We start from the raw sequence: 14,104 nt of genomic DNA on the forward strand, positions 1-14,104 counted from the left end.
TCTTCAGAAACAATTTTTTATCTAAATATATGAGAAAGTTGATATGATAAAATCGTGGAAACTCATTAATATTGTCAAAATATAAACATTAATATAGTGTTTCTATTGAATAACTTTTTATTTTAAATACAAAACACCGTTCAATGTTTACACTGCACCCGTTGCAGATTTTATATGCTTATATATGCATAAATGAATTTTTATGTACATATATGAGAAAATCGATATGATAAAATTTTGAAATCTCATGATTATTTTCAAAATATCACATCAATGTAATGTTTCTCTTAAAAAACTTTTTATTTTATATTTAAAACATCGATAAATATTTGCACCACACTTGTTGAGGATATTATAAGCTTATATAAGCTTATAAATATTTGCACCACACTTGTTGCACCACACTTGTTGAGGATATATATATATATATATATATATATATATATATATATATATATATATATGAGAGTCAATAAACTATTTTTTTCCTTCAAAAAAAAATAAACTATTTTTTTTAAATTCATCATTATTTTTAAATTATCAAAATTAATTTAATGTTTCTATTAAATAACCTTTTATTTTATATGCAAAACATTGTTCAATGTTTGCACCGCACCCGTTGTAGATTTTATGTGTTTCATCTTCAGAAACAATTTTTTATCTAAATATATGAGAAAATTGATATGATAAAATCGTGGAAACTCATTAATATTGTCAAAATATAAACATTAATACAGTGTTTCTATTGAATAACTTTTTATTTTATTTGCAAAACACTGTTCAATGTTTGCACCGCATCCATTGTAGATTTTATGCGTATTATCTTCAGAAACAATTTTTTATCTAAATATATGAGAAAGTTGATATGATAAAATCGTGGAAACTCATTAATATTGTCAAAATATAAACATTAATATAGTGTTTCTATTGAATAACTTTTTATTTTAAATACAAAACACCGTTCAATGTTTACACTGCACCCGTTGCAGATTTTATATGCTTATATATGCATAAATGAATTTTTATGTACATATATGAGAAAATCGATATGATAAAATTTTGAAATCTCATGATTATTTTCAAAATATCACATCAATGTAATGTTTCTATTAAAAAACTTTTTATTTTATATTTAAAACATCGATAAATATTTGCACCACACTTGTTGAGGATATTATAAGCTTATATATGCAGAATAAATTTTTTATTTAACGATATGTGATAGTCGATATGATAAAATTTGGAAAACTCATAACTATTTTCAAAATATCAACATCGGTGTATTGTTTCTCTAAAATACCGTTAAATATTTACACCACACTCATTGCATAATTTATGTGCTTATATCTCAAAAATCAAATTTTATTTATACCAATATGAGAAACTTGATATACTTGAATTTTGAAAACTAATGACTATTTTAAAAATATTAACATTAATATATCGTTTCTATTTTGAAGAAATTAATGTATCGTTTCTATTAAAAAAAATTATATGCAAATTAGCAAGATTAAGAGATTAAAAGAGATCAGAATAAACTATTTTCCTATACTTATGACATAAAAGAGTAACATAAACTTTTTTCCCTATATTTACGCTATAATACATTATTTTATATATATTGTTAGTAGATTATAAAAAACAAATAATAATTTAAATTTTAAAGTTTTCCAAAGACTTATTAATTTTGCATCCAAAAACTAAATATCAGTGGAAATTTGTTATATCAACTTATCCGTGGAAGTGGAAATTAGTTACATTTTTTATAGAGAAAAAGCTGACTACACCTTTTTGTTTTTAATTAAAAAACAATTAATATTTTAAAAGTATTCCAAAGACTTATTAGTTTGCATCCAAAAAACAAATTTTTAAGTCATTTTATGAAAACTTGGTAAAAAAAAGTCATTTTTTGAAAAACAAATAAATTGATTCCATAGTTATCCGTGAAAATTTGTTAGAGTTGTGATGATATTATCTGTAATTTTTTTAAAAAATTAATTAATTTCATAGTTATCCGTGAAAATTTGTTACAGATGACCATTATCCATAATTAATTTTAATTTTTTTAAAACAATTAAATTAAATTTTGCAAAATGACCATTATGCACATAAAATTAAGGAAATCATGAGTTTTAAAGAGGAGGATTATGAAATTTTGTTGTATTTCAACTTTCATAATATTGTTAGTATCATGTTATTAATTCAATTTTCTAAAAATCATTTTATAATATTCATAATTTAAAACAGAAAAGAAAGTCCTCCCTTCCCTTCCCTCCTAAACTCTCAATACAAACACACCCTTAAGGTGTTCTTCTAACTCGACCTGAGGTGTATAAGCGTTAATTACGTTAAAGGTGTCTTGTTCCATTACAAATTTATGGCTATAATCCGATCTTTTATCCTTTTAACATCCACAATTTCTTTCTTCCACTCCTTATCCACAATGATGCCTATCCCGTTTCTCGATCTAACTTCGCTAGTGTACCAAAGCTTAAATTATGAACTATTTAATTCTTTCGCCTTTTTCCCCCACCCACTTAGTTTCTTGTAGGCACATAAAATTGATCCTCCTGCTAGTCATAGTGTCTACTGTAACGCCCGTTTCGATTATTTAATTATTTAATGAGTTTTAGATTATATTTATATGGTTTATGTGATTTATGTCATTTTAGAGAATTTTATGAGACGTAGTGACTTATTTTATTATTTAATAAAATAAGATTTGAAAATAAAATAAATATTAAGTTGAGGGGTTATTTTATGAATTTCGAAAGTTTGGTGGTAGAAAGTTGGAGGCTTGATGCCCTTAAGCTTTTGCTCAACTACGTTGGGGGCTTGATGCCCTGGAGCCTTTTTACGCTCAATTATGTTGAGGGCTTGATGCCCTGGAATTGGTACCACATGCATTTGCATTATTGAGGTGGTTTAAGATGATAAGAGTTGCATAGTCGAGTCAAAGTCGTCAAGTTGATTAAGTTGATTTTGATGAATGATTATGAAGTTGTTTATGATGATGCTACATGATTATTATTATGATATTTCGATGATGTTTATATTGTCAAATGTGATTGATGAATTATAGGCTTAATATTGTTGTTTGTGAAATCCCACCCATTCTGCTTGAAAATGTTGCTCTTCGTATGGGTAACTTGCAGGTAACCAAGATTAGTTGTGGTCGCGAGTGGACTCCTCACAAGTGTGTGTCTTAGGTGCTCTGATACGTAACGGGATGAGAATTTTTTCATTGTTTTCTATTCTTTACGTATTACCTTATGAAAATTTTAAGAATTGTTGTTGAACTAAGATATTATGTGATTTTATGTTGAGGCCCTTGTGCCAAAGATTGTTTAAGATGTTGAACTATTCCGCTGCGAGTTTTAAATATTATGTTGTTGGATTTTGAAGGATTAATATTTATTTATTCCATTTATGATTTGATGAAAAGAAATGTGACATTCCGTTTGTGTTGAGAAACTCAGATTTATTTTACGAAATTTTTATGTTGGGAAAACGGGGTGTTACAATTGGTATCAAAGCAGGTCGGTCCATCCGGCCAAGTAGTTGAGTCGAGTAGTGTCGTTTAACAGTTAGGATACCATTATTATGTTATTCTGATTGTTGAATGTTGTGTAGAGAACTAAGATGGCTGGAAGAAATGATGCTGCTATAGCTGCTGCGTTAGAAGCTGTAGCTCAAGTTGTGGGACAACAGCCTAATGCTGGTGCTAATGATGGAGTTAGGATGCTGGAAACTTTTCTGAGGAATCGTCCACCTACTTTCAAGGGAAGGTATGATCCTGATGGAGCTCAGACGTGGCTCAAAGAAGTTGAAACAATTTTTCGGGTTATGCAATGCATTGAAGTTCAGATGGTGCGCTTTGGCACACACATGTTAGCTAAGGAAGCTGATCATTGGTGGTTGAGTGTTCAACCAATCCTAGAGAACGGGGATGGAGCTATTACTTGGGCTGTGTTTAGGAGGGAGTTCCTGAACAGATACTTTCCGGAAGATGTTCGCGGGAAGAAAGAGATTGAGTTTCTTGAGTTGAAGCATGGTGAAATGTTGGTGACTGAGTATGCTGCTAAGTTTGTGGAATTGGCTAAGTTTTATCCACACTACACTGCTAAGACTGCTGAATTTACTAAGTGTATTAAGTTTGAGAATGGCTTGCGTCCTGAGATCAAGTGGGCCATTGGATATCAGAAGATCCGTAACTTTTCAAAGCTGGTGAGCAGTTGCAGAATTTATGAAAAAGATACTAAAGCCCATTACAAGATCAGGAATGAGCGGAATCGTCATAAGCCTTACAGTGCCCCTGCTGATCAAGGTAGTCAAAGAGGGAATGATGATAGGAGACCTGGAAAGAAAGATACTACTGCTGAGGTTGTTTGCTGCACTTGTGGTGAGAAAGGCCATAAGAGTAATGCTTGTACTGAAGAGATGAAACGGTGTTTCCGTTGTGGTAAGAAGGGACATACAATTACAGAATGTAAGCATGATGATGTGAGAATTAGGGTTGAAGTCGTTATAGGTTGTTAGTTGAATAGGAGTCTATCAAATTCATGTCCAGTTGGTGTTCAGTTCATAGAATAATCATAGGTAGAGTTTTCTATCAATTTTGGAATTTGGGTTGATGAAAATTGGGATTTAAGAGTGATTCTTAAGTGAAAAATGCATTGTTAAACTAATTTTTGAACTGCTGAGAAGCCCAAAATCGGCCACCAAATTGTCAAAATCGACCACCAATTTTTGATCTGAATTTTCAGTTTTAGTTCTGCAAAAATCGGCCCCCGATTTGTCAGATCGGCCACCGATTTTCTGTTAGGCCAATCTAGAAAACATTCACATTTTTCACCCTTTTCCGTTTTGAATTTTCCTTCGATGTAAACATGAAAGTTTTAGATAATTGTGTTAGCTTTTTAATGGTCTTGGTTTGGCTCAAAAATGATTTTTAGATTTTGAGTTATGATGAAAATACTCCAAGTGGGTCTTAGTAAAACTTTATGAAAAATGTTCATGATGTTTCAAGTTGTAAGAAGTTGAGTCCATGCATACTCATTCAAGTTGGGGGCTTGATGCCCTGAAGCTTTTGCTCAATTTTGTTGGGGGTTTGATGCACTGGAGCTTTAGCTGAACTACGTTGGGGGCTTGATGCCCTGGAGCCTTTTTACGCTCAATTATGTTGAGGGCTTGATGCCCTGGAATTGGTGCCACATGCATTTGCATTATTGAGATGGTTTAAGATGATAAGAGTTGCATAGTCGAGTTGAAGTTTCATAGTCGAGTCAAAGTCGTCAAGTTGATTAAGTTGATTTATGAAGTTGATGTTGATGAATGATTATAAAGTTGTTTATGATGATGCTATGATGCTACATGATTATTATTATGATATTTCGATGATGTTTATATTGTTAAATGTGATTGATGAATTATAGGCTTAATATTGTTGTTTGTCAAATCTCACCCCTTCTCCTTGAAAATGCTGCTCTTCGTATGGGTAACTTGCAGGTAACCAAGATTAGTTGCGGTCGTGAGTGGACTCCTCACAAGTGTGTGTCTTAGGTGCTCTGATACGTAACGGGGTGAGAATTTTGTCATTGTTTGTTATTCCTTACGTATTACCTTATGAAACTTTTAAGAATTGTTGTTGAATTAAAATATTATGAGATGTTATGTTGAGGCCCTCGTGCCAAAGATTGTTTAAGATGTTGAATTATTCCGCTGCGAGTTTTAAATATTACGTTGTTGGATTTTGAAGGATTAATATTTATTTATTCTGTTTATGATTTGATGAAAAGAAATGTGACATTCCGCTTGTGTTAAGAAACTCTGATTTATTTTAGGAAATTTTTATGTTGGGAAAAGGGGGTGTTACAATTGGTATCAGAGCAGGTCAGTCCATCCGACCAAGTAGTTGAGTCGAGTAGTGTCGTTTAACTGTTGGAATACCATTATTATGTTATTCTGATTGTTGAATGTTGTGTAGAGAACTAAGATGGCTGGAAGAAATGATGCTGTTATTGCTGCTGCATTAGAAGTTGTAGCTCAAGTTGTGGGACAACAGCCTAATGTTGGTGCTAATGATGGAGTTAGGATGCTGGAAACTTTTTTGAGGAATCGTCCACCTACTTTCAAGGGAAGGTATGATCCTGATAGAGCTTAGACGTGGCTCAAAGAAGTTGAAAGAATGTTTCGGGTTATGCAATGCAGTGAAGTTCAGATGATGCGCTTCGGCACGCACATGTTAGCTAAGGAAGCTGATGATTGGTGGTTGAGTGTTCAACCAATCCTAGAGAACGGAGATGGAGCTATTACTTGGGATGTGTTTAGGAGGGAGTTCCTGAACATATACTTTCCGGAAGATGTTCGCGGGAAGAAAGAGATTGAGTTTCTTGAGCTGAAGCATGGTGAAATGTTGGTGACTGAGTATGCTGCTAAGTTTGTGGAATTGACTAAGTTTTATCCACACTACACTGCTGAGACTGCTGAATTTTCTAGGTGTATTAAGTTTGAGAATGGCTTGCGTCCTAATATCAAGCGGGCCATTGGATATCAGAAGATCCGTAACTTTTCCGAGCTGGTGAGCAGTTGTAGAATTTATGAAGAAGATACTAAAGCCCATTACAAGATCAGGAATGAGCGGAAGAGTAAGAACCATCAGAATCGTCATAAGCCTTACAGTGCCCCTGCTAATCAAGGTAGTCAAAGAGGGAATGATGATAGGAGACCTGGAAAGAAAGATACTACTGCTGAGGTTGTTTGCTACACTTGTGGTGAGAAAGGCCATAAGAGTAATGCTTGTAATGAAGAGGTGAAACGGTGTTTCTGTTGTGGTAAGAAGGGACATACTATTACGGAATGTAAGCATGATGATGTGATGTGTTTTAATTGCAATGAAGAAGGACACATGGGTTCACAATGCAAGAAACCGAAGAAGGCTCAGGCTAGTGGGAAGGTGTTTGCTTTATCTGGTACTCAGACAGAGGATGAGGAACGTCTGATCTGAGGTAAATTTTCGAGGACGGAAATTCTATTAGTTGGGGAGAGTTGTAACGACCATTTCGATTATTTAATTATTTTAATGAGTTTTAAATTATATTTATATGATTGGTGTGATTTATGTGATTTATGTGATTTTAGAGAATTTTATGAGACATTGTGACTTATTTTATTATTTAATAAAATAAGATTTGAAAATAAAATAAATATTAAGTTGAGGGGTTATTTTATGAATTTAGAAAGTTTGGTGGTAGAAAGAAGAAATAATATGAATTAGATGAGGGGTTATAAATAAGAGAAGTTAGTTTAGAAAAGTTTTACAAACGTACGATCAGTTTTTTATGAAAAGGGAGAAAATTCAAGAGAAGAGGAGAAGACAAGGGAGAGCTGCGATTTCATCTTTCTAAGGTAAGGGTGAGACTAACATTCAATACTATTAAGTCTGTAATTCTGATAATTAGATTTAACATATTGTAGGTTGAGTTTGTGAAAATTTGAGAATTAGGGTTGAAGTCGTTATAGGTTGTTAGTTGAATAGGTGTCTATCAAATTCATGTCCAGTTGGTGTTCAGTTCATAGAATAATCATAGGTAGAGTTTTCTATCATTGGAATTTGGGTTGATGAAAATTGGGATTTAAGAGTGATTCTTAAGTGAAAAACGCATTGTTAAACTGATTTTTGAACTGCTGAGAAGCCCAAAATCGGCCACCAAATTGTCAAAATCGACCACTAATTTCTGATATGAATTTCCAGTTTTAGTTCTGCAAAAATCGGCCCCCGATTTGTCAAATTAGCCACCGATTTTCTGTCAGGCCAATCTAGAAAACATTCACATTTTTCACCCTTTTCCGTTTTGAATTTTCCTTCGGTGTAAACATGAAAGTTTTAGATAATTGTGTTAGCTTTCTAATGGTCTTGGTTTGGCTCAAAAATGATTTTTAGATTTTGAGTTATGATAAAAATACTCCAAGTGTGTCTTAGTAAAACTTTATGAAAATTCGGCATAACTATTTCTAAGTTAAACCAAAACGTATGGATTGCCTCCAAACTTCAAAGCTTGTGTACTATGAATTCAATTAAGGTGTTTAAGAGTATTTAACCTATGCTGTAATGAGTCTAACTAGTGGTAGGCTGCCTTAAATTGTTGCCTTACGAACCTTTCGCACGTGTAGTCCTGAGACGACCTTGGGGTAGGAATGAAAGTTAGTTATGATGTTAGAAGCTGTCCAGAAAACCTGAATTAAGATGATTAAGATTAATAGTAGTGAGATATTGTTATATATGCACTTTATGTATTGTTTACGATGCTTATGATGATGTGATTCATTCTTTAATGTTGATATAATATATAAGAGCTGTTTATATGCTGTAGATGTTGCTGTTTTGCTGTTGTTGACTATTAATATCATAAAGTTGTAAATGTCGGTCTAAGTTGTAAAGTTGTAAGATGTTGTCCAAATTATTGGAGTCTGTTTTATCTTGGTTTTTCGGGGGTCAAACATTGATTACGTTTGAACCTTTTAAACCGGTGATATCTTATTTTTTCTTGGGAAGGGAAAAAGTAAGCAAAACCCTTGAGAATCGAGGTCCGGGAGTTGTTTTCGCTACGGGAAGGTGTTAGGCACCCATAACGACTATAGTATCCTATAGGAACCGTCTTTAATTTCTACGCGCGCGCTTCATTTTTAAATGCTATTTTGAAATGTTATTAAGCCTAGGAATTTTCTAAGTGGAGAATTGGAGGGAGAAGAATGTGTTTGAATTTTTATTTTAGTTGAATTGAAGGAATTTTGTTCCTTGCCTACGTACCCGTTTAAGGGATCAAATCCACCGTAGTTCTCTTCCAAAAAGGTTTTTGTTTTTGTTGGTTGATTTTAAGTTTGAAAATGGGATTTTGAAGAATAGAAAGAGGCCTCAAGGGCATGAGATTGTAAAAGTGGGGTTGAATTAGTCATTTGCAAAATGTGGTCTAAGTATGATTATTTTCATTGAATTTTGATTAAGAAAATGGAAAAGGAAAATTCAATGGGATTTTGATCCCAAGGTTTATTATGAAAAATGTTTGAGCGATGTTATTCATATTTTTTTTTGAAAATTGATTTTTTTCTAAGTATAAAGCCTAAACATTCATCTAAACATACAATCCTAAACATACATCTAAACATGCATATTCTAGCTATATACCTAAAGTGAAGTGTGTGCATGTGTCGGCGCTTGTGTCGGTGTACATCATTAGAGTCCATTGTCCTTATTACATCATGCCCTAGATACATTCTATGGTCTTGCAAGAATTTAAAAGCATAAAAGTAAAATATTACAAGAACTCCTAAGTCTTTATATTCTAATTCTTGCATGAATCCTAAAGTATAAGAAATAAGATGAATATGGGATGAAGTGGGAATACTTATGAATGAATGAAACATGAAATGAAAGGGGTTAGTAACACATGGTAATATCAAAAGAAATAAAGCAAGAAAAAACAATATAGCACAAAGCATAGAAAACAACCCAAAATAAAGGCAAAATGAGTGCAAAATATGACTAAAACTTACTCATAAAATGCAAGGGCCATATGACCTATAATTCTCACACTCCAACATACTTTTAAAGGTTTAGAATCAGATTTTAGAATGGGAATTAAGGCAACATGATTGACTTGACATTTTGGAAAGCAAATTTAATCATACTTGCATTATTTATTCACACAAGTAACTTGTAAGCCAAGTAACTAATCAATATTCACACTCATGCAGCAATATCAAGCACAAACAGTAACAATAAACTCACAAACTTCAAGTAACATGTACCACAAACAATCATCAAGAGCTTGCAATGGAATTTGGCAATTTTCATAAGATTTTCACATGAAAACAAGAAATAATGCAAGAAAAATGTGATAATATTTTTTTAATAAAATTTCAGTAAGCAAAATGCATAGAAACGTTACAAAAATAACAAGAAACATACATGAAAATTTTCAGAATTTTTAAGGGATTTTTAAAGGATTTTCTAAGCAAATTTGAACATGATCAGAAGTGCAAATAGCAAAAAAAAGGAAAAAACTGCAAGAACATCCAGAAGTTAGGCCCAAGCCCATACGCAGGTTAGATCCAGATTACCAGAGCGCCTTAGGATCGTCAGATTGATCCAACTGGATCAGATCTGAGATCCAAAGGCTACAACACGTGCAGGAACACGGGAAGACAGCGTACGCGCGCGCGTGTGATTGGACAGGGAGTATATAAGTTCAAACAAAAGCCAAACACCACAAAACCAAAAGGATTTCTCTCTCTAACAATGAGTTTAGAGAGAGACACTCTGCAAACAGACGAACGGAGAAGAAGGTGGGGGACGGTGGCCGGAGCTGCTCCGACGCGGTGGTCGGCCGTAGCGCCGCCATGTCGGAGCCTTTTTTTATCTCTTTTTTTTAAAACTTTATACCAAAAGCTTCGTCTCCTCCTCCTCCATTCGAATCCGGTGCTGGATTTTCACAAACATGCTTCAAACGGTATAGATCTAGGTTCCAAAGATTTAAAGGAAAAACTCAAAAAATGAAGGACAAGATTGTTACCTTTACGAAATCGGAGAAAAGAAATAGAGAACTTCGAAGGATTCTGGAAATCTTTCACCCTTGCTTCTTGCTCGCGACAGTGTCCGATCTGGATATTGTTTCTTCCTCCTTTTCTCTGCGTCTTTATGTTGATGCTTTTGATTCTGAGTCACTTTGTTCGATTCAGTGTTGAAAACGAATTTGAACTTGTGTTCTTGTGCTGGAATTTGATTTCGAATTTCTGTGCTGGAATTGAGTTCGAATTTCTGTGTTCTTGGCGTTTTTTTTTTGTGGAATTGAAAGGAATTTTGGTATTATGGTGATTCTGTGATGTGGAATGTGAAAGATTGTGATGAGAATTGATGAATTCTGTGGTGAATTAGGGTTTGAACATGATGAAATTGTTCATCGTGTTCTTGAGTCTTTCTGGTTTTTTCTGCGTTTTGATCTGTTTTGTGGTGGAGAGAGAATGAAGATTCTGTTTCTGATGATGTGTAAAGAAATGAATGGTGACCTTGACCTTTGACCATTGAGTCAGCTTTTATAGCTGATGTGTAACTGCCTGGACCTGTTAGATGATGACATGTGGCATAAGAAACTTCCTATGGACAAATAAAAAGCTGACACGTGGCATTGGACTATGACTTGGACAAAAATGGACTAAAAATGCAAATTTTAGAAATTTAGGACTTAAAAATAAAATAAAATGAATTAAAATTGGTAACCGGCAAATAACGTAAAATGAAACGATTAAAATTGACAAAACGGACTAAAACGAACCAATGGCCTAAATGAGGTACTTTAAAGTAACCTCTCTCTGCCGAAATTTCGTGTGAAATGACCAAAATGCCCCTAGGGCTAAAACGACTAAAAATGACTCGGATGCAAATTTTAAAATGGATTTTTAACAGGAAATTAAAGCAAGAACTTATACAAGCAAATTAATAGACTCAGAGACAATTTTTGGGATTTGAACAGAGTTCTAACACATGAAAAGACTAAAATGCCCCTAGGGGCAAAACTGACTCAAAATGACTTCAAATGTAAATTTTGAACTGGATTTTGACATAGGATGAAACAGAGACTTATTCAAACTACTTGAAAGGACTCAAACAAATTTTTAAAAGACTGAAAGAAATTTTGACATAGGAAATGACTAAAATGCCCTTTTCATGAATTTTGCAAATAACATTGAAATAAAATGCAGAGAAAGATGTAATTGGTCAGAGACAAATCAAATGAAAGATAAGAAGAAATGAGAATTGAATAAGTATTTTTAGGTCCAAAATTAGGGTATAACAGCTGCCCCTATTTAAGTTTCTTTGTCCGGAGAGTCAAGAGACGAAGTCTTAGAGTTGACGGGACGAAGATACTTAAATATTAACATTTACACTGTTTTTGGACATAAAAATACGCTTTCAGATTTTCAAAAATATGAATGCCATGCAATACTTCGATTATGAATGCAAGGCAAACAAACTGGAGTCCATGGAACATGTCATGTCACTGGGGGTTCAGGTGGACATAGACAGGGTGGACAGACCAGGGGATAGAAAATAAGGTACAAGTTGTTCTTTGGATCGAACTAGTCACTTGACCAAGGAATACAAAACGAGAGATAGGTACAAGCTGTTCTTGGGATCGAACTTGACACTTGACCGGAAGCATAGACATATAGGCAGATACAAGCTGTTCTTTGGATCGAACTTGACACTTGATTGAAAAATACAGACAAATAGGCAGACACAAACTGTTCTTTGGATCGAACTGGCTGTTTGGCTGGAGATATAGACAAAAGGGTAGATACAAACTGTTCTTTGGATCGAACTTGCTTGTTGGATTATCACCACGTCATGTGGGAAGGTGCAAACTGTTCTTTTAGATCGAACTTGCCATTTGACCGATAACAAAGCATAAGCTGGGTACAAACTGTTCTCTGGATTGAACTTGTCGTTTGTCCGGAAGCATAGGTATATAAGCAGGTACAAGTGGTTCTTTTTGGATCGAACCTGGCACTTGACCAGTAACAAGATACAAAATGAAAGTCTGGTTTAACAAGATACCAATTGAGGGTAACTTGTCATTGACTTGATTTGAAAATAGACATGACCATTTTTGTTGGCCCAAGAGTAAATTGAGAGTGGATTGACATTGATTTGAATTGAATTGAAGGTTGACATTGAAAGAGAGATTGTAAGTTGAAATTGAGCAGAGACATAGACATTGACATTGGATTGAGAGTTGAAATTGAAAGAGACATTGGAAATTGAAATTGGATTGATACAAAGACATTGACATTGAATTGGAGAGTTGCAATTGACTTTGAAATTGGATTGGAATTGAATTGAAAATTGACATTGGCATTGACATTGACATTGGATATTGACATTGACATTGACATTGGAGATTGACATTGAAATTGGAATTGAAATTGGAGATTGGAAATTGCTCCGAATTGTCATTGAATTGAAATTGAGATTGCTTCGAATTTGACAGTTGAAATTGAAATTGAGATTGCTTCGAATTTGATAGTTGAAATTGAATTGAATTTGAGGTTGGAGATTGTATCGAATTTGACAGTTGAATTTGAATTTGACAGTTGGAATTGAAATTGAAATTGAAATTGAGTTTGATAGTTGAAACTTGGATTGAATTTGACAGTTGAGAGTTTGGATATGCAACATGTATGTATGGTATAACAAGATTATTGAATGTATGAGCACGTAAAATGCGTGATTATGCATGTATGAATGCTTGAAATGCATGATTGGTTTGCAACTTGACAGAGAAGTTTCACAAAGGCAGACAAAACATCGGAAGATTGGGCACGTAGTGGCTTGTGCTGCAACATATTCACAGGGGAAGACCTCTTTGGAGAGACCGTCGTTGAGAAACGTATCGAATCCATGGCTGAGGGCAATAAGACTTGTAGAGGAGGGACCCTTGGAAGATTCTTAGATACAGGTCGCCGTTGCTAGGCGTATCAGTGCTGGGTAAACATTGAATGTTCGCATCTGTGGTCAATGCTTTTATTTCATTTCCATGTTTTCATTTTTCATTTTCAAACCCCATTTTTGCCTGAACCGCCCTTTCGGGTTTTCGATTCACCGGGGAGTAAGATTCTTTTCATTGCCCCATTTTTGCCTGAATTGCCTTCATAGGTTGTCAATCAGCGGGGTGCTCATTTTTGCCTAAGCCGCCCTTTCGGGTTTTCAACTTAGCGAGCTTTTCATTTGCATTTTTCATTTTTTCATTTTCATTCTGTTTTTTCATTCTTGCCATTGACCACAGATCATCCTGGGGAGTAACCTGCTTGTAACATGTATTGAAATAGACATTGACATTCATTTATTCATGCATGTTTCATTGAAATGTACCCTACTGCTCAGGTTTGCTTTCAAAATAGACAGGAAAAGATGTTTTAATTTTCAAAAATGTTTGTTTCAGACATTGACATTATCAAATAGAAAGGAAATATTTTGTATATAGCATTGAAAGTAGAAAGAAAAATAGAGTTTCAAACAATAGCACATGCTCAAATTGATGTAGAAGAG

General features: G+C 33.9%; 2 protein-coding genes across 2 annotated transcripts; both read left to right on the forward strand.

Moving 5' to 3' along the window:
* The first annotated feature begins 3,642 nt into the window (after positions 1-3,642).
* On the forward strand, positions 3,643-4,539 carry LOC146906144 (uncharacterized). The gene has a single exon (XM_085728747.1). The coding sequence runs from the start codon at positions 3,643-3,645 to the stop codon at positions 4,537-4,539; it is 897 nt and encodes a 298-aa protein (XP_085584873.1).
* A 1,456-nt stretch (positions 4,540-5,995) lies between these two features.
* On the forward strand, positions 5,996-7,006 carry LOC146906145 (uncharacterized). The gene is made up of 2 exons (XM_085728748.1): positions 5,996-6,141; positions 6,211-7,006. Exons 1-2 carry the CDS (start codon positions 5,996-5,998, stop codon positions 7,004-7,006), a joined length of 942 nt encoding a protein of 313 aa, XP_085584874.1.
* The last annotated feature ends 7,098 nt before the right edge of the window (positions 7,007-14,104 follow it).

This window comes from Medicago sativa, chromosome 7 (genome assembly GCF_051527215.1).
Source record: "Medicago sativa cultivar Bolivia chromosome 7, Bolivia_mono, whole genome shotgun sequence".
Lineage (NCBI taxonomy): Eukaryota > Viridiplantae > Streptophyta > Magnoliopsida > Fabales > Fabaceae > Medicago > Medicago sativa.